Here is a 24,897-nt window from a genome sequence, read left to right as displayed (position 1 = left end):
ATCTATCCTGGTAATCGCAGCGGAATTAGGAGAGGGACAGGCGCAGTCAGGATACGCTGCTAATGACCCTATTCTGGGGAATTAATGAGCCTTAAACCAAGATCATTCGCCGTAGTGGCCGTAGACAAAGTGTATAATGCGGCTGCTTTTTCGCATTTAGCCATTGTGTACTGTAACCCAAATGTCACAAAGCCCAACCGTAGAGTAATGTCCTGATTTTCTACTGGTTTATTGTCCTGGGGTTGCTCCAGCATATTAACCCCTTATTATCCACAAGCATTAGCGTATAAAAAAAATATATATAATTTTTACCAAGATGCAGATGTAAATGCCCTATCTCTTTATAGCATTTGGAACTCTGTTTTTTTTCTAATACAAAGCTATAATTCCTCTGCATAGACAGAAACTAAGTGATAAAAATTCTGTTTTCTTGCAGCCTCCACTAGAGGGAGCTTACTATATATTGTGTTGTGAACCAAAAAGTAAAAAATATACTGCAAATAATGCATAAAGGTAATAATAATAATAAGGGGATTTAGTAAATATAAATTTGATCAAAATAATGTACAAGCCATCCCGCCACGTCACGGCAACCCTTGTGGGACAGTCCCTACTCTAGTATTTAAAACCTTTTCACTTGCCAAGTGACGTGAATGTGAACAAGGATCGAGCGACTGAACCACTAGTAAAAGCCTTGTCTTCCAGTATGGCAAAGACAAGTTGTGCCTCCTAAGGCACGAAATCCAAACACTGATTGTCCCTTCTGCACCCGCAGCAGCCAAGGGCAAACTCTGCTCTACTATAGTTGACAAATTTTCATTATTGCATCTGCTTATCTGGGCTGCCTCTTTGCAGAAACTTGACATGTATATTGGATAGAAGGTTCCTAAAGATAGGGGTGGGAGAGATCTGCTGCTAATAATGTAAACCTGAAGTCCTTCAGCCATAAGGTCTGTGATTTAATCACTGATCATGATATGTCATCTTGAACTCGAATTTTTGATTTATCTTCTGCACATGATACACTGAGGAATTACATCAATTAAATGCCATCATTTATTTGTGTTTGCAAATGGTCGCATTGCAAATATCTACCACTAAGTGGCTCTTGAAAGTGCTCACTTGCTCGAATTAAAGAGAATGTTTCATGTTTGTTTTAAAACAAATACATGTGATATATGTTTGGAGTAGTGGGCATGCACAGTGACCTGCAATAAGGTCATTGTGCAGGAAGGGGGAGGAGGTGAGCTGTAACATCACCTTTTGCACACCTCTGCTCCATTCAAGATGGTGCAGGGTACAATACGTGCAGAGTCTCTGTTTTGTGGCTTCAAAGTCCTGTTGAGATTTTAAGAATAATCCTTTAAACTATTCATCTATGACATTATTCTCATACTCTATTTCTTCTTATCTATCTGGTTTTGCAGAGAGGTTAGAATGCTATCTCAGCACTTGCTGTGGTCTGGGTCCTAATTATGGTGATACAGAAATGCTGTCCTCTCACATTACTGAGTCATAGTGTGTCCAGTCTGATGCATCTTTAGCCTGACTTCTCTGCCTCCTGCTTGTGATAGGTTTCTTACTGTCAGCTCTTTCAGGGAGGAGAAAGAGAAGACAGGCTGAAGCTCTATCTCATAGAATACACTGAAAAATCTGAACACAGCACAAACAGTACATAAAGTATAAACCAGCAGTGTGAGACAGTGGAGCTTTATAGTTCTGCAGACCTCAGGAGGCACAGGAAGAAAATCACCAGCAGGGATAGAGGGAGTCAGCTGTCTTAAATCCCAATCAGAAACCCCAGATCTCCAATCGTCTTCATCATTATCAGGTGGCAAGCCTTTGTCAATCCGATCAGCTCCACTTACTCCAGTAACCACCAGAGGGCGCGCAGAAAGACAACTCTCAATCTGACCAGCTCCACTATCTTCAGTAATCACCAGAGGGAAGCCAGAGAGAGAATTCACAACAGCCATCTATAATCTGTCTCCCCCATATGTCTCTGAATTAATCTCCCGATATCTTCCCTCACGTAATCTCCGGTTCTCCCAAGACCTCCTTCTCTCCTCCACACTTATTCGCTCCTCACCCAATCGCCTCCAAGACTTCTCCCGAATAGCCCTCATCCTCTGGAATTCTTTGTCCCAACATGTCCGACTATCAACCACATTCAGATCCTTCAGACGGAACCTGAAAACCCACCTCTTCAGGAAAGTTTACCGCCTGCAATGACCCCCACTGCCTCCTCACCACTACCGGAGCTACCGCCTCACCATCACTGGAGTTGCTGCAACCCCCCAACCTACTGTCTCCTTCTCCACCATCCTGAAGAATGTAAGCCCGAAAGGGCAGGGTCCTCTCTCCCCTCTGTATCAGTCTGTCATTGTTAGTTTACTGTAAGTGATATCTGTAATTTGTATGTAACCCCTTCTCATGTACAGCACCATGGAACCAAGGGTGCTATAGAAATAAATAATAATAAAATTTTCTATAGGCCAAAGACACAAGCAGGGCAGAGCTGGATGTGAAATGGAGGAGTCTGAGAGCTGCTAGGAGGAATTTGATAGGCGATCCATTTTCAGGCTTTCAATATATTTACAAAACATAACTTTATTCCCCAAAGTGCAAAAAAAGTGATACAAAAACATGTTCATGGATGTGGTCTACTACAAGCTCTCTCCAATATAGGGGCTCCAACAAGCATTCACACTCCCCTTCCAAGACAAGAAAGGCACAGCAAGGACCAGGGATTGCCTCCCCTCGCAAAACTTAAGGGAGCATGTCTTGCTCCAAACTTCCACCCCAGTGACAAACTTGCCAAGCGGTTGTGGCACAGAATCTGTGGTGTAACGTCTGAAGCATGTTGCCAAAAACTTGTTTTGCATAACTGCGCCCCTTTATTACATGTTATTTCTGTTCCGTGTCTTCACGTGGAAAACAAAACATAATTCACCAGAAACCTGAAAATTGAGCATTTTGGAAGAATTTGTCGGCACTTTGAAGCACAAGGGAATTTGCCAACTTGTGGGATTTCTTCCCTTTTACCCGAAGTCAATGTTTGGGGCGAGTCGGCGAGTTTGCGATAACATGTTCTGCTCTCCGGGTTTCCCACGAACATGCATAAACCTAGAGCTGTGATACATTGCAAAAGTTTTACACTTTTGATAAAAGGAATCATCCATTAAAAGCCGATCATAGAGTTTTCCAAGCTCGCTTGCAAATTGCCGAAGAACATGACAACAAATATTTACTCTTTTTAGCAGTGATACATTGTAACTAACGAAGCGTCTCGGTCCCTTCCGATCAAGATTCCCAAATTGGTCCGTCCATCCTTGTTTCTGAGGTTTTTACTCCCAATCCTTAAAATCCTTAGCAAAAAAACATGTTCTCCGTTGGCGCCGATCCACGCCGGCACATTTTTCAGAAGTTTGGGTACATTTACGCACAAGAACACATTATACTCCAACCTGACGACAAGTTTTGACCTCGGCAGACGAGGGCAAATATATTAAACTCTTTGCGACCGTGACTTGCATAATTACCGCGAAGATGCTCCTAGTAACAGATCGGCTCCAGAATTAGGTCACGGTGTTCAAAAAAAAAAGCAAACATTATTTCAGACTAACAATGCCTTTGGCTACACATTCCCTGAAATGACTCTTTAAGATATGAAAAAAAAAAAATTAAAATTGCAACTTTGGAAAATTTTTAATTTAATTTTTTTTTTTTATTTTGCTTTTATAATTAAGATGTAAATGAAGGGCGAAGACTCTGTACGCGGAGACATCGGAGGCGCCCGATTGCTCTTGGAATCCTCGAGTTCTCTTCTGTTTACTCGGAGAGCATTTAATGGGAATAAACACGCGCGTTTAGCGCTATACGGGAAGATGTTTCCTGATGGAAGCGGCCATTAAATATTCATAAAGCCGTGACTTGACGTATCATTTATGACGGTTTTGTAATGTGTATGCAAATGCGTTCCTGGGCTCGTTACTGACTTATATTCCAGTGTTCGCTTTTTTACGGAGGTGAATCTCAATGTACTTGGTCGGATTAGTTTCTTTCATCCCAAAATACATGAAAATTCATGCTTGTGTTATTTCTGAATTTCTGAAGTTAGACGGAGTTTTTATGCTTCATTATAGGCTTTAGTAACATCAAAAATGAAGATTCACTAGTGCCCTTAGTGGTCACTTGTCGTCAGTGCATGTGCAGAATTTTTTTTTTTTTTTTTCTGCAGTCTTTAGATTTTTTTGCTTTTGCTTCTTATTTTATATTTGACTTTTCCTTTTACACTTAAAGGGGTAACTAAGGGTAAGTGGAGCGCCCAGCGGGGCCTGGGGGTACTCGGTACCAGGCCCGTCGAATTCAATGGGGGACGGTGTCACGGCGGCGGCGACCCGGTCCGTGGCCCAGAGGCGTCCAGTAATAAAATAGGGGAAAGTTGTGTGGTATTTATGTGGTAAAAATAAAGACGTTTATAGATGGTGAAATACGTGATGCCACCTGTGGTATTCTGGTCAGAGGTGACCAGCGCTGCGGTGTTGATCCTCTGGGATGGATGTTGGGCGCAGCTGTGATGTTGTAGCCCTCCACAGGTAGGGCTGTAGTCCCAGGGCAAAGATGTTAAATAAATAGTAAAAGTGGCTGTGAACGTTGGGGTGCAGAGAAATGAGAGAGAGACACAGAGAGGTGCAGTTTCTTTACCTTTTACTGGTAATAGGTTGCAGTCCGGAGCACCACATACAGGTGATGGAATGAGTCCGGCTCGCCTGGAGGCATTCAGGGGATCCACCTTGCCAGGTGGGGGTTTAGCACCTTCCTTTCTGCGATTTGTGTGTGGGTCTCCGCTGTATATAACTATGCTGTGACCCTCTATACGTGATGGTTTCACTAACCTGTACGGCTGTCAGCGTGAGCCTATTCCACGGGTACCGTTCTCTTCACCGTCGGCCCCGGGCTCCTTATCCGCTGCCGTGCCCTCAGGTGTTCAATGTGCACAGGAATTTACAATCCCCTGTACTTTCAGATTCGGCTATCAGGGTGTACAGCTCCTAGGACTAGGAGACTAGGACTCTGATGTCCCTTTTCTTTTTATTAGCGCTTCACTCACGGGTCTGCTATATGCAGTATTTTAGCTTCCCTAGAGTCTCTCAGTCTCTGCTCTTCTCCTTTCCCTCTTCACAGATCAGCTCCCTGTCTTGAACTGACAGGATCTTCCAGAAAGATCTCTTTACCTCACCTCCTCACGTTTAACTGTCATTTTTCCTCACAGCTCACAGCTGTTTCGTTTCCATGACAACTCCCTCAGCCGATTTCTAGCTGACTCACCAACCCACTCTGCTGGCCAGAATTTATAAGGCATCTCCCTTTTCTGACCTGCAGCAGGAAATTGTGATTAAATCTGTGCTGCCTGGCATGGGGTCCCTTTCTGCCTCCAAGCATGACTTTACCCATTAGAGGGAGGTAATGTCACTGTGACAACCGGACTCTGGGGTGTCACATAAGTACAGTGATATCACATTTATATAGTGTGGATGTAGGGGTATATATGACTGGGGCTATTTGGGGACATTTTTAGTGCCTTGTAATAATTTCACAGAATAGATAATAACAAACCAACCAAGGCACAATAATTATTGGGACACCCGTCCGACTTACAACCATCTATATATATATATATATAAACGCCTTATTGTGTCTGTCTGTAACCGAAATCACGGGCCGTGATTGGTCGCGGCTGCCAGGCCCCCACCAGGCCGCAACCAGTCAGCGACAGGCACAAACAGGTAAGGCTGGTTTCACATTAGCGCATTTTCAGCGCGCGCACGGCCGGGGGTAGCTCCGCCCCCGAGCTGGCTCTCTGCCCGGCGTGCCCGCCCCTTCCTTGTAGCGCCGCCTCCTAGCGGACAGCGGCGCCTGCGATCGGCGCACCCTATCTTTAGCATAGGGTGCGCCGATCGTGCGCAGGCCGTGCGCTAGTTGCGCTTTGACCTGCGCTGCGCACTTTTGACGGTGCGCCGTGCGCGCCAAAATCCGAAAAGTTTGATTTTGGCGCGCACGGCGCACCGTCAAAAGTGCGCAGCGCAGGTCAAAGCGCAACTAGCGCACGGCCTGCGCACGATCGGCGCACCCTATGCTAAAGATAGGGTGCGCCGATCGCAGGCGCCGCTGTCCGCTAGGAGGCGGCGCTACAAGCAAGGGGCGGGCACGCCGGGCAGAGAGCCGGCTCGGGGGCGGAGCTACCCCCGGCCGTGCGCGCGCTGAAAATGCGCTAATGTGAAACCAGCCTAACAAAAACACAAACATACTCACCTTCCGGCGGCCCTCAGACTATTTTCCTTCTCTCTCCAACGCGCCCAGCATTGCGGTCCCAGTAATGCTTTGTGGCTTATACCGCTGATGACATCCCCTCTGGCGAGAGTTACGTCATCTACGGTCTTTAGCGCTAAACATTACTGACACCATGATGCCGGCCGTGTGGAGAGGAGAGTGGGGGGGCACACCCGCATTGCTAATTGGTTGCAGACAGAGGCCTGCGCCAGTGATTGGTCGGGTATACAGGGCCACGTTGCTTATTGGTGAGGGGGGTGAGGGGACCATGCATATCAGGAAAGGGGGGTGAGGGCACCATGCATACCAGGATTGGGGGGTGAGGGGACCATGCACACCAGGAGAGGGGGGTGAGGGGACCATGCATTTCAGGATTGGGGGGTGAGGGGACCATGCATACCAGGAAAGGGGGTTGAGAGGACCATGCATTTCAGGATTGGGGGGTGAGGGGACCATGCATTTCAGGATTGGGGGGTGAGGGGACCATGCACACCAGGATAGGGGGTTGAGAGCACCATGCATTTCAGGACTGGGGGGTGAGGGGACCATGCATTTCAGGATTGGGGGGTGAGGGGACCATGCATTTCAGGATTGGGGGGTGAGGGGACCATGCACACCAGGATAGGGGGTTGAGAGGTAGCATGCATACCAGGACTGGGGGTGAGAGAACTATACATATCAGGATTGGGGGTGAGAGAACCATACATACCAGGACTGGGGGTGAGAGAACTATACATATCAGGATTGGGGGTGAGAGAACCATACATACCAGGACTGGGGGTGAGAGAACTATACATATCAGGATTGGGGGGTGCATTATTGCATTATTATTAAATCTTCAAAAATAAACTGCATATATATTCTAGAATACCCGATGCGTTAGAATCGGGCCACCATCTAGTGTTAGGTCATAAAAGGGCTCCCAGAAGGACACTGCACACTAAGACTTGATAAACATGAGAACCATAAGGAGTATAAAGTCCAAATTGTAAAAAAAGAATATATTTTATTAAACACATATGCCACAAACAACGTTTAAATGTATTACAAACAGGATCAGGTAGTGAAGGCTGCGTCATCCATTAAATATACATATAAAAGTGCTGTTCATAATAAAACTTAACGCCATGGGAATTAGTACTATAAATACATGCCAGTGAGAATAAAGATTCCCCACTTGATGCACTTTACTAACTAAATTTACTTTGACCAGTCCCAACTGTGGGGAATCTTTATTCTCACTGGCATGTATTTATAGTACTAATTCCCATGGCGTTAAGTTTTATTATGAACAGCACTTTTATATGTATATTTAATGGATGACGCAGCCTTCACTACCTGATCCTGTTTGTAATACATTTAAACGTTGTTTGTGGCATATGTGTTTAATAAAATATATTCTTTTTATACAATTTGGACTTTATACTCCTTATGGTTCTCATGTTTATCAGGTTTAATTTCACAGAATAGTCTATAATGAGTTGTAATCAGCGTCAGGCCTCCGCCATGATCCTTTCCGCGGATGCTTATGTTGCAGCATATGTTACCCATGTATCAGCGTATAAACAGCCTCCGTCATCCCCCAGAAATGAGCAGCCGAGAAGCAAACACAGAAGAATGGAAAAAAAAAGGCAACCAACAATCACATGTCACACGTCCTGTACAAACTACCCAAGAGCAGGTGCAGAAAACTACGCGGCAGCGCGATCAGATCACAAGCAAATGGCGCCATTTCCACTTTAGTAGGATTTAAGATCTGGACATGGACGTGCACTATACGGAGAAAAGTAATTGCCCCCTCCACACTGCACCTCCAGGATTCTGACCTCCAATATGTCTAGTATGGCTGTAGCAGAGCTGTGTTTGTCTGATATGGCTGCAGCAGAGCTGTGTTTGACTAAAGTGCTATAGCAGAGCTGTTGTATTTGTCTAATATGGCTGTAAAAGAGCTGTGTTTGTCTAATATGGCTGTAGCAGAGCTGTGTTTGTCTAGTATGGCTGCAGCAGAGCTGTGTGTCCAGTATGGCTGTAGCACTGCTGTGTTTGACTAAAGTGCTATAGCAGAGTTGTTGTATTTGTCTAATATGCTGTAGCAGAGCTGTGTTTGTCTAATATAGTGGCAGCAGTGCTGTGTTTGTCTAATATCGCTGTAGCAGAGCTGTGTTTGTCTAATATAGTGGCAGCAGTGCTGTGTTTGTCTAATATCGCTGTAGCAGAGCTGTGTTTGTCCAATTTGGTGGTAGCAGAGGTTTGTTTCATATGGCAGTATCAGAGTCATGTTGGTCTAATATGAATGTAGCAGAGCTGTGTTTCTCCAGTATGGCTGTAGCAGAGTTGTGTTTGATTAATATCGCTGTGGCAGAGCTGTGTCTGTCTAATATTTTGTAGCAGAGCAGTACTTGTCCAATATGGCTGTATCAGAGCTGTGTTTGTCTAGTATGGCTGCAGCAGAGCTGTGTGTCCAGTATGGTTGTAGCAGAGTTGTGTTTGTCTAATATGGGTGTAGCACAGCCACTTGACAACACCTGCAAGGAGTATGTATGTTCTCCCCGTGTTTGCGTGGGTTTCCTCCGGGTTCTCCGGTTTCATCCCACATTCCAAAGACATACTGATAGGGAATCGTGAGGATTGTGGATTGTGAGCCCCGATGGGGACAGAGATGATAATGCCTGTAAAGCACTGTGGAATTAATGGTGCTATATAAGTGAGTAAAATAAATTAAAAAAAAAAAATACTTTAGGCTTTCATCATATCTTCTTCTGAGCATATCACCTGTCCCTTGCACTCATTCCATTTATGTCGCATTTTGTTTGCTGGAAAATCACATCTACAGACAACCAGAACTGATTCTTCTTATTAATGTATTTTTTTTCCCAGAAGTCACATGGCGACCAGCATCCACTTGCTCAAACCTAAAAATCATTCCATTGAGTTTTATTATTTATTTTTATAATTTTGAGATTTAATTGTGTTGATATAAAAAAAAAGTGCTAAATAGGAAAGAATATGGATTATTGGTGCTCTGTCGCCACCATGTGTCCATCCTGGAGTATTACTGTACTATTGACAAAAAATATTTTCTTTTTCTTTTTTGTGAACTTGTCCAGAAATAGTGAGAGGTTATGGATCAGTCACCGGTGACGTCATGTGGCCTTCAAGACCTGAACTAAATGGAAGCCTCAAGGCAAATGTGAGACACCAAAAGGTGACCTGCAGCTTCACACCATGCCACCCTGTCCTAAGTGTGACATATTGTGAGGTGTGCTGCAATAAACGCCGTATGCCCAAAGCTGTCGAGTTGTGGGGTGGCGCTGCGAAGAGCCGGCCTGGTGGAGCCTGACTAGTCTCATCTTTGGCTACGTTGCTAGTCGGCTATTCCCTGTTATGGACTTGTTTGTGTTCCACCTGTAGGATTTTCTGTCTGTTGTTGGACAACATGAATGACAGGGTCAATGGTAACACAAAGTAACAGTAAAGGATATGACCGTCCTCAACACCAAAGTGGACCTAATGTCGGTCACGTCTCATCCTGCTGCAGTTACAATTAGCATCGATCACCCAACTAACCCAGCGGCCGAGCATCGCCCGGCATGTCAGCACCATTCCTGTGTCTTAACCTTTGTCAAGCGCACTTGCTCTTGAAGTGAAGCATTGCCACCTGCTCACATGGGAAAATAAATACACCAGTTTTTGACATGTAATTTGCTATTGAGTGCTGGGCTGCCTATTGTCTTATTTATTTGCTTTTTTATGCAACATAGGTTGGTGGGTTACAACCAGTGCGCTGGAGCCTATGCCGGCATGTGTGGCTTCATTTTGATCTATCGATCTATCTATTATCTATCTATTATCTATCTATCTATCTATCTATCCATCTATTATATATACAGTATATATTATCTATCTGTCTATCTATCTATCTATTATCTATATATTATCTGTCTGTCTATCTATCTATTATCTATTTACATATCTATTATCTATCTGTCTATCTATCTATTATCTGTCTTTCTCCATCTATCTCCATATGTCTCCGTAGGGGATCCAGTGCCATTTCCATGGTGCAGTTCACCTGTCCTCATCATTACACCTTATAGTCACAGCAACTTTAATCCTGTCCATCAACAACATGCAGGACAATCCTTTTATTCCGTGGTGGAGTGTCCCCTTGTCTTCTACATTAACACGTAATTAGCAAATTAACTAAAGTAACATGCAACCACTGCACAGTACAACATGTTAGCACCTTTTAATAGCGGGGCTCCTTATTGTGTCCTGGATGCTAATCCTACAGGCGGCATCATGGGGGGCCAGATGTTATATATCAGGGGGAAAAGGGCTGGGTGTTATACATCAGGGGGAGAAGGGCTGGGTGTTATACATCAGGGGGAGAAGGGCCGGGTGTTATACATCAGGGGGAGAAGGGCCGGGTGTTATACATCAGGGGGAGAAGGGCCGGGTGTTATACATCAGGGGGAGAAGGGCCGGGTGTTATACATCAGGGGGAGAAGGGCTGGGTGTTATACATCAGGGGGAGAAGGGCCGGGTGTTATACATCAGGGGGAGAAGGGCTGGGTGTTATACATCAGGGGGAGAAGGGCCGGGTGTTATACATCAGGGGGAGAAGGGCCGGGTGTTATACATCAGGGGGAGAAGGGCCGGGTGTTATACATCAGGGGGAGAAGGGCTGGGTGTTATACATCAGGGGGAGAAGGGCCGGGTGTTATACATCAGGGGGAGAAGGGCCGGGTGTTATACATCAGGGGGAGAAGGGCCGGGTGTTATACATCAGGGGGAGAAGGGCCGGGTGTTATACATCAGGGGGAGAAGGGCTGGGTGTTATACATCAGGGGGAGAAGGGCCGGGTGTTATACATCAGGGGGAGAAGGGCCGGGTGTTATACATCAGGGGGAGAAGGGCCGGGTGTTATACATCAGGGGGAGAAGGGCCGGGTGTTATACATCAGGGGGAGAAGGGCCGGATGATATACATCAGGGGGAGAAGGGCCGGGTGTTATACATCAGGGGGGAAGGGCCGGATGTTATAAATTAGGGGGAGAAGGGCCGTGTGTTATACATCAGGGGGAGAAAGGCCAGGTGTTATTCATCAGGGGGAGAAGGGCCGGGTGTTAGACATCAGGGGGATAAGGGCTGGATGTTATAAATCAGGGGGAGAAGGGCCGGGTGTTATACATCAGAGGGAGAAGGGCCGGGTGTTATACATCAGGAGGAGAAGGGCCGGATGTTATACATCGGGGGGGAGAAGGGCCAGATGTTATACATCAGGGGGAGAAGGGCCGGGTGTTATACATCAGGGGGAGAAGGGCCGGGTGTTATACATCAGGGGGAGAAGGCCCGGGTGTTATACATCAGGGGGATAAGGGCTGGATGTTATAAATCAGGGGGAGAAGGGCCGGGTGTTATACATCAGAGGGAGAAGGGCCGGGTGTTATACATCAGGAGGAGAAGGGCCGGATGTTATACATCGGGGGGGAGAAGGGCCAGATGTTATACATCAGGGGGAGAAGGGCCGGGTGTTATACATCAGGGGGAGAAGGGCCGGGTGTTATACATCAGGGGGAGAAGGGCCGGGTGTTATACATCAGGGGGAGAAGGGCCGGATGATATACATCAGGGGGAGAAGGGCCGGGTGTTATACATCAGGGGGGAAGGGCCGGATGTTATAAATTAGGGGGAGAAGGGCCGTGTGTTATACATCAGGGGGAGAAAGGCCAGGTGTTATTCATCAGGGGGAGAAGGGCCGGGTGTTAGACATCAGGGGGATAAGGGCTGGATGTTATAAATCAGGGGGAGAAGGGCCGGGTGTTATACATCAGAGGGAGAAGGGCCGGGTGTTATACATCAGGAGGAGAAGGGCCGGATGTTATACATCGGGGGGGAGAAGGGCCAGATGTTATACATCAGGGGGAGAAGGGCCGGGTGTTATACATCAGGGGGAGAAGGGCCGGGTGTTATACATCAGGGGGAGAAGGCCCGGGTGTTATACATCAGGGGGATAAGGGCTGGATGTTATAAATCAGGGGGAGAAGGGCCGGGTGTTATACATCAGAGGGAGAAGGGCCGGGTGTTATACATCAGGAGGAGAAGGGCCGGATGTTATACATCGGGGGGGAGAAGGGCCAGATGTTATACATCAGGGGGAGAAGGGCCGGGTGTTATACATCAGGGGGAGAAGGGCCGGGTGTTATACATCAGGGGGAGAAGGCCCGGGTGTTATACATCAGGGGGAGAAGGCCCGGGTGTTATACATCAGGGGGAGAAGGGCCGGATGTTATACATCAGGGGGAGAAGGGCCAGGTGTTATACATCAGGAGGAGAAGGGCCGGATGTTATACATCGGGGGGGAGAAGGGCCAGATGTTATACATCAGGGGGAGAAGGGCCGGGTGTTATACATCAGGGGGAGAAGGGCCGGGTGTTATACATCAGGGGGAGAAGGCCCGGGTGTTATACATCAGGGGGAGAAGGCCGGATGTTATACATCAGGGGGAGAAGGCCCGGGTGTTATACATCAGGGGGAGAAGGGCCAGGTGTTATACATCAGGGGGAGAAGGCCCGGGTGTTATACATCAGGGGGAGAAGGCCCGGGTGTTATACATCAGGGGGAGAAGGGCCAGGTGTTATACATCAGGGGGAGAAGGCCCGGGTGTTGTACATCAGGAGGAGAAGGGCCGGATGTTATACATCGGGGGGGGAGAAGGGCCAGATGTTATACATCAGGGGGAGAAGGGTCGGATGTTATACATCGGGGGCAAGGGGCAAATGTTATACATCGGGGGCGCGAGGGACCGGACATTATAGTAGTGCCACCTGCTCGTCAAATGTTGCAGGAGAAGAAAAAGTAGCAAGAACTGCATCAGCAGGAACTCTAGGACGAAGTACATGTTTCCTGACGGGAAGACATTGGAAGAGACACCAGGTCAGGTGACAGCTGTGAAGCAGTTATTAATTATAAAAGGCCCAAGAAGGCAGAGAAGGAAAAGAGTCAGCGTCTGGACCTGTGGTAAGACAGAAATGCAGTGCGTCGGAATTGGCTTATAGTTGAAATTACAAATAACCAGATCTGAGTGAGGAACGAAGTGACCAGAACTGAGTAACCAGATTCGGGTGAAGAACCGAGCAACCAGATCTGAGTGAGGAACTGAGTGGCCAGAACTGAGTAGCTAGACCAAAGTGAAGAACTGAGTAACCAGATCCGAGTGAAGAACTGAGTAACCAGATCCGAGTGAAGTATTGAGTAACCAGATCCGAGTGAAGTGCTGAGTAACTAGGATCCGAGCGAGGAACCGAGCAACCAGATCCAAGCGAGGAACCGAGTGACCAGATCCAAGTGAGGAACTGAGCGATTATATCTGAGTGAGGAACCGAGTAACCAGATCTGAGTGAGGAACCGAGTGACCAGATCCGAGTGAGGAACAGAGTGACCAGATCCGCGTGAGGAACCGAATGACCAGATCCGCGTGAGGAACCGAGTGACCAGATCCGCGTGAGGAACCGAGTGACCAGATCCGAGTGAGGAACAGAGTGACCAGATCCGAGTGAGGAACAGAGTGACCAGATCCAAGTGAAGAACTGAGTGATCAGATCTGAGTGAGGAACCGAGTAACCAGATCTGAGTGAAGACCCGAGTAACCAGATCTGAGTGAGGAACCGAGTGACCAGATCTGAGTGAGGAATCGAGTAACCAGATCTGAATGAATAACTGAGTGACTAGAACCAAGTAACCAGATCCAGAGGCAAATGACCAAAACCAGAGACCAGCGTTGGTAGACCCTAGCCGAGTGCACAGAACTAGGGCAGATGGAGAAGTCTAGGCTGCAGAAGATGGACGGCGTGTGAGCTGTAACTTTTGGTGTAGACGTACATTACCAAAGGGGACTATGGCGGCCAGTGGAACAGGTGTGCAAAGGGGCTAACTGAGAGGGAACTTGCAGTCTAGAGGCATAGTATAGTAGACTCCCGTTGCATCCATGTACCTGTTCACACCTGGACATATTGATTTGTGGATCACAACACTCGATTATATAAAACCGCTCTTCATTGGACAAGATGTTTTGTAACGGATCCAAATGACGGTCTCCAATCCTATCTAGCAGGCTCATGTTTTTCCTCTTTTGCATTATTTTTGTGTGATTTTCCTTCTCATATTTTTCTCCTGGACGTCTGAAACATTGATGGATGTCCAACCATGCAGTGTTTTTAAATTTTATTTATTTTGCTTTGGTCATGGATACTTCCTTTCTTTGCTGAAAATGGAAAGTCTGGACATTGTCTCGCAGAATACGGTGTATTTCTGTGAACGAGTCTGCGTGTGCACCGACCTCCACTATCACGATGAGGTACATCATGTTGGATGCACAACACTACTGCCCACCGCAGAGAATCACGACCAATAGGAAGGAAACCATGGGCCATTTATTTCACTTCTTTGGTATAATGAAGGCTGAGCTCAGATTGGTTGGTAGCTATAATATAAATGGGGCACATGGGACAGAGAGTCTGTTTTGCAGCCCTCTTGCCCTCACTACAACCATTTTACAGCACCAAAGTTCTGGTCCCCATTGACTTCTATGTAGTTCGGATAGAGTTCTGGTACCCAAACCGAACTTTGCATTAAATTACGCTAAAACCCAATAAACCCAAACATCCATGGGTCCGCTCATCCCAACATGTAGCGTCTCAGCCAGTGCAGGAGTTAATGGTAATATTATCTCTCTTGCTCCACCCTAGTTCAGGTCAAAGATATCCCAGACAGTGGCTTTTGCTGTGGCACAGGTGACTCATACGTAAAGTTGCCCCAACTCAGTGATATAGAAAGGTGTCATGCTGACTTGGTGCTTGTCAATTTGACCATTTCAGTACTTTGTGGCCACTAGACGGGAGCCCTGAGAACCAACTCTTACTTGAGGCTTCTTTCAATGAGTCGAGACACGTGTCACACCAAAATGATGACATTGGGGCTAACAAAAAAAGCCGCATATGCCGTCAGGTAGGAGTCGGCTCGAGGGCTTCCGTCCAGGGTCCATGTAGTTGTGCTTTGGCCAATGGAGCAGATCCTGCAAATCAATTTGCACCAACTCTACCATCCAGCACTGGACACGCTGTGGAGAGAGGCATTACAAGCCCCAAAGGTTAATCTCTATGAAATCCATTCTTGCTAAGAAGTGTACAGATTGGAATTAGTTCCGGGGAAGACAATGAAATTTCACAGACGTCCATCCAAACAAAGGTGCATAAAAGCAGACTGTGGCGCGCCCATTACTGCAGCTCTCCGGTAGACAAGAAGGCTGAGCAGACCATGGCTAGGAGACGGCTTTTACCTCTTCTGTTGTGGGTCGTCTTTCAAGTCCACAGCGCGCCGCTGCAGGTAAGATGCCAGCGTATGTGACTCCGCACCTGTTATTGTACTATTTTGTAATGAGAGTATCATTCATACTTTCCCAATGTGACCTGGATTATGCTCATCATTTATTGTTTCAGAAAAATGTTACATTTTTGTAGTTAAAAAAAAGAAATTGGCAGCAAAAAGAAATGAACAAAAAGTGTGCAAATAGCAGACGAGCCGCGTCATGAATATCGAAGAAGAAAAATCTTATTTGTCAATCTGAATTTTTAGAGATTCGATTAATACAATATCTTCGATTCACATGATCCTTTACATGGCTTGGAAGGGGCTAAAAAAATAGTGAAAGCTCATGCTCCGCTGATCTACGACCGCTGCTGCCGCTCCTCCGCTCGTTCCCTCTCGTCACTTTTTTCTCTTCACATGGGGTCATGTGGAGTCATGAGAATTAGGAGGTGGCGGGGAGTTGTAGCACCAGGACAGGTAAGGAGCAGGTCTAGGACAGGTGAGTGTAAGCTTCTATTATTTTTTTAACCCTTTCCCAGCCTTTCATTTATTTTGTGTTACCATGGCCATTACAATTTGTGTAAATTCTGTTTGGCGGCCATTTCAAGCAAATCTGCGAGAAATTAATTTGGGGAATTTTGTTCATTTCTAAACAGGTGATTTTTAGCACTGAGAGCCCCTCATTGTTTAATCAATGAACATCCATGTTGTTCTTTAGTTACAATTGGTAACCTTTTAACTTTACCCATTGACTAAGGATTTTTGAGTAATCCTTTCTACCCCAATACAGCTTCGTCTGATCACTGAGTCAGGAATTGGGTCATTGTTGAACATAAATGTTTGCTAGAAATAGTTCTGCCATTGACATTTCGACAGTGAATGCATCCTGAAAATTTACAGTATATTGATAGCCTTGCCAAATTACTATATATTGCAGCAAAACCATGTGGGACATCTCTGCAGTATTTGATTAGATGCACCTGCCTGGTTTATTACATGACCAGGCCTGTGTTCACCAGATGTATCAGTCTGCTGGATGAAGAGTTGAGTCGAGTGTGCTGCTGGTGAGTGACCAGTCAAAATGTAGCTCTTAGAGAGATGTGGCCGAATCTCTCTTTGAATGGAGACTACCAGGGTCAAGTAGGAAAGCTGAGCAGTCTATGTGTTGGAGTTGCAGAGTAACGTGTGGAAGCTGCAGCCTGTTCAGTGTGAACTGTGCATGGAGTTGAACACTTCTGTTTGGTGCTGGAGTTCAGGCTGAAGGTGATACCGAGACTGGTGGGATCGTACCTCCTCTGTGTGTAAAATTTGCTCTGGTAGAAAGGACTGTAATCTGTTCGGATGAGCCCACTCTGACATATACCGTATGTGCCTGCGGAATGAACTGTTTATTTGCTGTTATACCTTTGTGCCCAGAAGAGGCTGTTTTTGGTTTTTAATCCCTTGGAGTTTTATGAAAGTAATAAAACTGCACCGGATTGGACTAAACCTACCGAATGCCTTCCCGAGAGCGTGGATCCCTAATATACTAGTAATAATTCATCTTTTTTTCAGCTGCCTGCTCCTCCAGGATTCCAAATACAAGGTGAGAAAAGACAATAAGAGTCTAACTTATTGCACTTATTTTTTTTTTCTCCTAGTTTTCACTTGCATCTTATTCTTTAAATTTGTACCTGTGTGAAGTCTATTTTATGTGTTTGCCTGATTTTTTTTATGCTAGTCGTTTTGGGGATGTTTTGGGGCTTTCTGCCTATAAAGCAAGTACATAGTCACAAAGTCACCAAGGCTTCTTAGCAATGCATATTCTCTGCTCGCTCCTCCCCTTTACTGCACTTTTTATTCTCTGTGATCCCATGAGGAGCCTAATCTATCACACCTATTAAAATAAAAAAGGTCTTGTATACGCTTTCTGCCTTGCATATACAACCCCTACCCCCATCAGGGGCATGGAAAGGGTCTTAAGCTTGTTTGCTCCCAAATGCTTTCCAATTGCTTATAGAAGAGAGGAGCAGCATGGCCAATTCCCTGGTTCTTGACCTTCTGATTGGTGGCTTTGCATTACCCAGGTTGGTGCTCAAGATCTAGGGTCTTGCATCTCTGTGGTTGTCACAGACGGGGGTACGTGACCTTTCGCCACACACGGGTATCACAGGCACAGGAGAGCTTATCTTAGTTATCCCACCGCTGGCACCATGTGATAAAAACAGCAAGCTAGTCTTGCCCTAACAATTTACCGCAGGGGGTTTATTTTAGTTCTCCCACCACTGCCACAATATGTTACAAGCTGTCGGGATTTATGGATAGCCCACTTTCCAATTCCACTTTGGAACTTGCAACTCTCCGGTGCCCCCCTTTATCCTCCGGTCAATCAGGGAACTACACCTAGGATAAGTAGTCGCCGGACGGGCCACTTGCTGTGCAATGGCTGTTAGGCCCACTTGCAGTGAGGGAGTTATAAATGCTTTGGCCGCAGCCACCCAATCAGCTTATAAAACCCGCTCTGTCACTGCCAGCGCTACCCACCTATCCAGAACACACTTCGCTGCCACCAGCTTCAGATTTCTCTGATTAATATTTAAAATTAATAGAGGGGCTTGAAGCAAACCAAAATCAGTAGCGTAATTAGCTTATAGGCACATGAATATGTCACAGAGCAAAGAGACTGAACTAATAAATTTTATAGTTTATTCCCAAAAGATGGGCAGTGTTTACAGAAGATAAAAAGGCTTTACGAAATGAGACAATAATAGTATGTACAATGCAACTAGAAATAAAAGGGATTTAAAAGCAGAGATAAACTTACATATTGCTTAGCTCATTTCAGGCAGACCCATGCGAGGAGGACGAGGAGCCAAACGTCACCATTCATTTGAGATCTTATTGGCACGGCATTCCAGGCTAGAATGAGAGAGGGGATAGGGGAAAATACCTTATACCTTTGGACTGGTGACATCACTAAAGGGGCTGTCTTGTGATGGTCCTCCCCCCTGCTCTCACAGTTACAATCTGACTACAAAACTTATAATAACTATATCTCGCAGAGGGTATCTCATACAGAAACGCACATAGTATCATCTTTTCCAGCTTGTCGCTGGCATTCACCCAAAACAAAACTCGAACTAGTTATTCCACACTGTTCAGGAGAAATCCATTTCTCTGGCTCCGTGGGTGCTATAAATTAGCAAAAACCACTGTGGTGGAGCCTGATCGGAGTACGTCCTAATGTGTAATTTTCATATTTCTGTCGTAATCTGGCAGCTTTTTATGACCAAATGATTAGATTCTCATTATTGTCTATGACAGCAGCTGCACATGGTGGGAGGGACAAAGGGACCCCCTTCTGTGAGGCAGGAAGCCAGTCACTAACCTGTATTTCAGGTTACACTGATTGTGTGTGTGAGCTGAGGGAGGGGGAAGGACAGGGGGGTGAGTGGCTGCCAGTGAGAGAATACCAAGCTGCAGCTGTGACAGGCTAAGAAAAGGAAGGGGGGGTCAATTCCTCACACTGACATAGCAGAGCTCAGTATGCGAATAGGAGATTCTGCCATGTGATAATCAGGGGAACCTTACGTCATATTTTACCTTATCGTTACAGTGGTTGATTTATGTTTTCTTCTCTCAATATTTAGATCAACCTCTCAAGTCAAGTCCTCCATCAGATGATGTTTTCAGCACCATAGAAAGGGTCAACAAAGGTAATTAATCGCAGAAAAACTCCTGGTCCCCAAAAGTTCTAAAAAAAATTGCCACCCTGTCTCGTCTTGTTTTTGGTTTGCCAAATCTTCCAACCTTGGACATGAAGCTTCGGAGTTTGTGCAACATCCCCTCCAGTGGAAGAAGGAAGCATGGCTACAGAGCTGGTTGCTTGAGGTGTTTCACAGGTCCAAATTTAAGAAGGATGGTGTCAACCAAGGCTGAAAATCCATTTCCTTCAGATTCAGAGAAGTCATGTAGGATATTAGTGAGTATGAGCCAACCATATTCATGTTACCTGTCCCCTATCTAGCAAGGAAAAGCGGCCTGCACCATGGTGACATTGTAGTGAAGGACGGGCGCAGTGCCATTACCTGCACCACCGGGAATTGTTTCTGGCCTAAGGCAGCCGATGGTTTGGTCTCAATACCCTACACATTGGATTCTCAGTTCAGTAAGTGACCTCTGTCGTAACTCATATGACTTTGTATTAATATACTATCATGGCACCCCTACCTCCATTTTTGGTGATTGTTGCTTCTCTGGAGGTTTTGCGCCCTTCAAAGACAATTTGAAGGGCAGAGATCTTCCATGAAGACAGCTACCACAACAAGCGTGAGTCTGAAGGCAAAATATTGGAAGCTGAGATGAGAGCTACCAAAATTTTGATAAGAAACTGAAAAGATTATAGACAAACCGGTCATACATAGATCGGAAATGGTCAAACCCGTCAGCCTTGATGGAATCAACCAACAAAAAGGGCACTAAAAGTGAACCTGGAAATTATAGGCCAGTAAGTATAACCTCTATTGTTGGTAAAGTATGTGAAGGGTTTCTGAGGGATGTTATTCTGGATTATCTCAATGAGAATAACTGTGTAACGCCATATCAGCATGGGTTTATGAGGAATCGCTCCTGTCAAACCAATCTAATCAGTTTTTATGAAGAGGTAAGCTATAGACTGGACCAAGGTGAATCATTGGATGTGGTATATCTTGATTTTTCTAAAGCGTTTGATACCGTGCCACACAAGAGGTTGGTACACAAAATGAGAATGCTGGGTCTGGGGGAAATGTGTGTAAATGGGTAAGTAACTGGCTTAGTGATAGAAAGCAGAGGGTGGTTATAAATAGTATATTCTCTAACTGGGTCGCTGTGACCAGTGGGGACCGCAGGGGTCGGTGTTGGGACCTATTCTCTTCAACATATTTATTAACGATCTGGTAGAAGGTTTGCACAGTAAAATATCGATATTTGCAGATGATACAAAACTATGTAAAGCAGTCACTACAAGAGAAGATAGTATTCTGCTACAGATGGATCTGGATAAGTTGGGAACTTGGGCCGAAAGGTGGCAGATGAGATATAACAATGATAAATGTAAGGTTATACACATGGGAAGAAGGAATCAATATCACCATTACACACTGAACGGTAAACCACTGGGTAAATGTGACATGGAGAAGGACTTGGGGATCCTAGTTAATGATAAACTTACCTGGAGCAGCCAGTGCCAGGCAGCAGCTGCCAAGGCAAACAGGATCATGGGGTGCATTAAAAGAGGCCTGCATACACATGATGAGAGCATTATACTGCCTCTGTACAAATCCCTGGTTAGACTTCACATGGAGTACTGTGTACAGTTTTGGGCACCGGTGCTAAGGAAGGATATAATGGAACTAGAGCCGGTACAAAGGAGGGCAACAAAATTAATAAAGGGGATGGGGAATTACAATACCCAGAGAGATTAGCAAAATTAGGATTATTTAGTCTAGAAAAAAGACGACTGAGGGGCGGTCTAATAACCATGTATAAGTATATAAGGGGACAATACAAGTATCTCTCCGAGCAGGGGCGGGCTGGGCCGGGTGGCAGGGAGGAAAATGCCCCCTGGGCCGTTCCCCCAGCAGCTGTGCAGGGCCGGATGCCTGATGGCCCATAGCACCCCTTGGTGGCTCCCTGCTTGGAACACGAAACGTGCTGGGAGGTGGGTGGAGTTGGATTACATTACAAAGAGCGAGAAGAGGTTAGGATTAGTCAGTCAGTCAGTTGGTTAGAGAGTTGGAGAGAAGAAGATCCCCGGAGAGAGGGATAGATGGATGGAAGTGCTGCAGCAGATCCCAGTGACCTGGGTCTGCTGGCACAGGAAAGGGAGAGAGAGGACTGGAAGCCTGACTCTCCATAGAGAGGAAGATCAGTACGGAACGTGAGGAGTAAAAGAGAACAGAGGACGTGGGTTAGAAGAGAACCCTTCCTAGAAGTTCTAAGCGCAAGGCCGGGACCCGATCCCCGAGTTTGTATGGATACTAATGGTCCTGCAGCAGACACCGGAGGAGTAGAAGTTGTGACCACTTTATTCCCACACAAGACTTGGGGGCACACCAGCAACTGGATAGTGAGCCGGGACTTAGTAGCAAGGAGTCCCCGAAGCAGGCTACAGCTGTCTGCCATACAAGTAGAGTTCATAGGAACACCGGACAGGAGGCACTCCAGTGTAACTCAGTACTAGGAGTACTTCACCTAAAGGCGCTATAAGAGGAGACGTTCAGAAAGGTACATGTTGGCGGAGTGTGGAAGGGAGCATTCCATCTGGCCTGGAGGTTGACTGAGTCCCTGACCCGGAGGACACGGCACAGAGGCGGGCACCTGTATGCACAACAGACTGTGAGTAAAGCTTTGGAACTGCATGCCCTGGTGTCCTCCACTTATTCCTGCACCAACCTGCCCAGCACCGCTACATCCCTTGCGCCTGACACTACACCATCTACGTGTCACTTCATTTACTCTGCCCTGGGACTCCAGCCCTGCCTGTGGAGGGCTATACCATCACTGCTGCACCACACCATCTCTCCCAGAGGATCTGTCTGCAGCGTCGGCTTACATCTTCATTGCCGAATACCACGGGTGGCGTCACGAATCACTTATAAACTTTCATCACCACAAGCACACTGAAACAACTCCTTTTACAATGGGCGCCCAGGGCCACGGGCCGGGTCCCAGGTGCCGTGACATCCCCTATTGAAGCTCATCGGGCCCGGTACCGAGTACCCCACATATATGGGAAGTGGGGTCAACATATATATGGGGTGAGCTGGGGACATCTTACTATATATATATGGGGAGAACTGGTGCCTCCATACTATATATATGGGGCTGTGGGACCATCATACTTTATATAAGAGGGAACTGGGGTAATCATACTGTATATATGGGGGAACTGGGACCGTCCTACTATATACATGGGGGCAACTGCGGCCACCAAACTATTTATTTGGTGCAGTGGGGACCTTTATACTATATATACAGGCAGTGGGGCCATCATACTATACAGTTGACACCAGAAGTTTCCATACACTATATAAAAAGACATATATGACCTAAAATGGGAAATGTTTATTCTAATTTCATGTCAGATAGAGAAAAACATGCAGATTTGTATTTTTATACAGTATATAGTGGATTTAAACTTCTGGTTTCAACTGTATATACATAGGGGCAGTGGGGATTTCATACTATATAAAGGAGCAGTGGGACCTTCATACTATATATAGGGGGCAGGGGGACCTTCATGCTGTATATAGGGTCACTGGGGACCATCATATTATATTTAGGGGCAATGGCAACATCTTATTTTATATAGGAGCTATGTAGCCATTTTCCTATACATAGGGAGTTCTGGAGTCCTCAATGTATAATAAAGGGCTTTGGAGACCATCAAATTGTGTTTTGTGGTATGTAGGGCCATTATTCTGTATATTCGGAGCTTTGTGGGCACTCAGAGGACATTATTTGTTATAAATGGGGACATTATTAGTTTTGATAGGGGGACTCAGGTTCCATTATTTTTTTCTTAGGGCTTGGTTCTCCTCCCATATCTCTATAGTAAGCTCCGCTCTGCTCCTTTACTTCTGTAGTAAGCTCTGTTCTGCTCCCATATCTCTGTAGTAAGCTCTGTTCTGCTCCCATATCTCTGTAGTAAGCTTGGTTCTGCTCCCATATCTCTGTAGTAAGCTTGGTTCTGCTCCCATATCTCTGTAGAAAGCTCCGTTCTGCTCCCATATCTCTGTAGTAAGCTTGGTTCTGCCCCCATATCTCTGTAGTAAGCTCTGTTCTGCTCCCATATCTCTATAATAAGCTCCGTTTTGCTCCCATATCTCTATAATAAGCTCCGTTCTGCTCCCATATCTCTGTAGTAAGCTTGGTTCTGCCCCCATATCTCTGTAGTAAGCTCTGTTCTGCTCCCATATCTCTATAATAAGCTCCGTTCTGCTCCCATATCTCTGTAGTAAGCTTGGTTCTGCCCCCATATCTCTGTAGTAAGCTCCGTTCTGCTCCCATATCTCTATAATAAGCTCCGTTTTGCTCCCATATCTCTGCAGTAAGTTCGGTTCTGCTCCCATATCTCTGTAGTAAGCTCGGTTCTGCTCCCATATCTCTGTAGTAAGCTCAGTTCTGCTCCCATATCTCTGTAGTAAGCTCGGTTCTGCTCCCATATCTCTGTAGTAAGCTCGGTTCTGCTCCCATATCTCTGTAGTAAGCTTGGTTCTGCTCCAAGTCTCTGTAGGACGCATGGTTCTGCTCTTATATCTCAGTAGTAAGCTCGGTTTTGCACCCATATATCTGTAGTAAGCTCAGGTCTGCTCCCATATCTCTGTAGCAAGCTCTGTTCTGCTCCTATACTTCTTTAGTAAGCTCAGTTCTGCTCCCATATCTCTGTAGTAAGCTCAGTTCTGCTCCCATATCTCTGTAGTAAGCTTGGTTCTGCTCCCATATCTTTGTAGTAAGCTTAGTTCTGCCCTCATATCTCTGTAGTAAGCTCAGTTCTGCTCCGATATCTCTGTAGTAAGCTTGGTTCTGCTCCCATATCTCTGTAGTAAGCTTGGTTCGGCTCCCATATCTCTGTAGTAAGCTCAGTTCTGCCCCCATATCTCTGTAGTAAGCTCCAGTTAGTTTCCTTATCTACGTAGCAATCTTGGTTCCAGTCTCGTGTCTATGTAGTCAGCTTGCTTCTGTTACAGTATCTATGTAGGCAGCAAACTTGGTTCTGCTTCCATATATATAGTAACATAGTTTTGAAGGCTGAAGGAAGACCTTATGTCCATCTAGTTCAGCCTATTTTTAGTGCAGCTGTTCTGCATTGTTGATCCTGGGGATGCCTATAAAACCCACAGAGTAGAAGCCAATTTTCTCCATAGGGAAAAACATTCCTTCCCCTAAGCTGGGTCAACCATCTACCTATAATATTCTGTTATTCGTAACCTTCTATACTGTTACTCACAAGAAAAGCCTCCATTCCTTTCTTACATTCATTCAGTGAGTTGGCCATCACCACTTCCTCAGGAAGAGAATTCCAGAGCCTCACTGCTCTTACCGTGAAGAACCCTCTTCTAAACTGGTGCAGAAATTGTCTTTCCTCCAAACAAAGAGAATGCCCACTTGTTCTTGTCACAGTCCTTGGTACAAACAGTTCATTGGAGAGATCTCTGTTTTGCCCTCTGATATA

General features: G+C 45.9%; 1 protein-coding gene across 1 annotated transcript in view; it reads left to right on the top strand.

Annotated features, from left to right (window-relative positions):
- Window positions 1–24,897, top strand: part of LOC141092259 (hatching enzyme 1.2-like) — a 61,863-nt gene that overhangs the window by 30,595 nt on the left and 6,371 nt on the right. Inside the window, exons 2-4 of the mRNA XM_073578253.1 lie at window positions 17,256–17,286; window positions 19,331–19,396; window positions 19,708–19,848. Of these exons, the coding sequence (XP_073434354.1) occupies window positions 17,256–17,286; window positions 19,331–19,396; window positions 19,708–19,848 (238 nt within the window). The remainder of the gene's footprint in view (window positions 1–17,255; window positions 17,287–19,330; window positions 19,397–19,707; window positions 19,849–24,897) is intronic.

This window comes from Dendrobates tinctorius, unplaced genomic scaffold (assembly GCF_039654945.1).
Source record: "Dendrobates tinctorius isolate UK_male_01 unplaced genomic scaffold, ASM3965494v1 ptg000059l, whole genome shotgun sequence".
Taxonomy (NCBI): domain Eukaryota; kingdom Metazoa; phylum Chordata; class Amphibia; order Anura; family Dendrobatidae; genus Dendrobates; species Dendrobates tinctorius.
The sequence above is the reverse complement of the archived record's forward strand: the minus strand, read 5'-3'. Positions and strand labels throughout refer to the sequence as shown.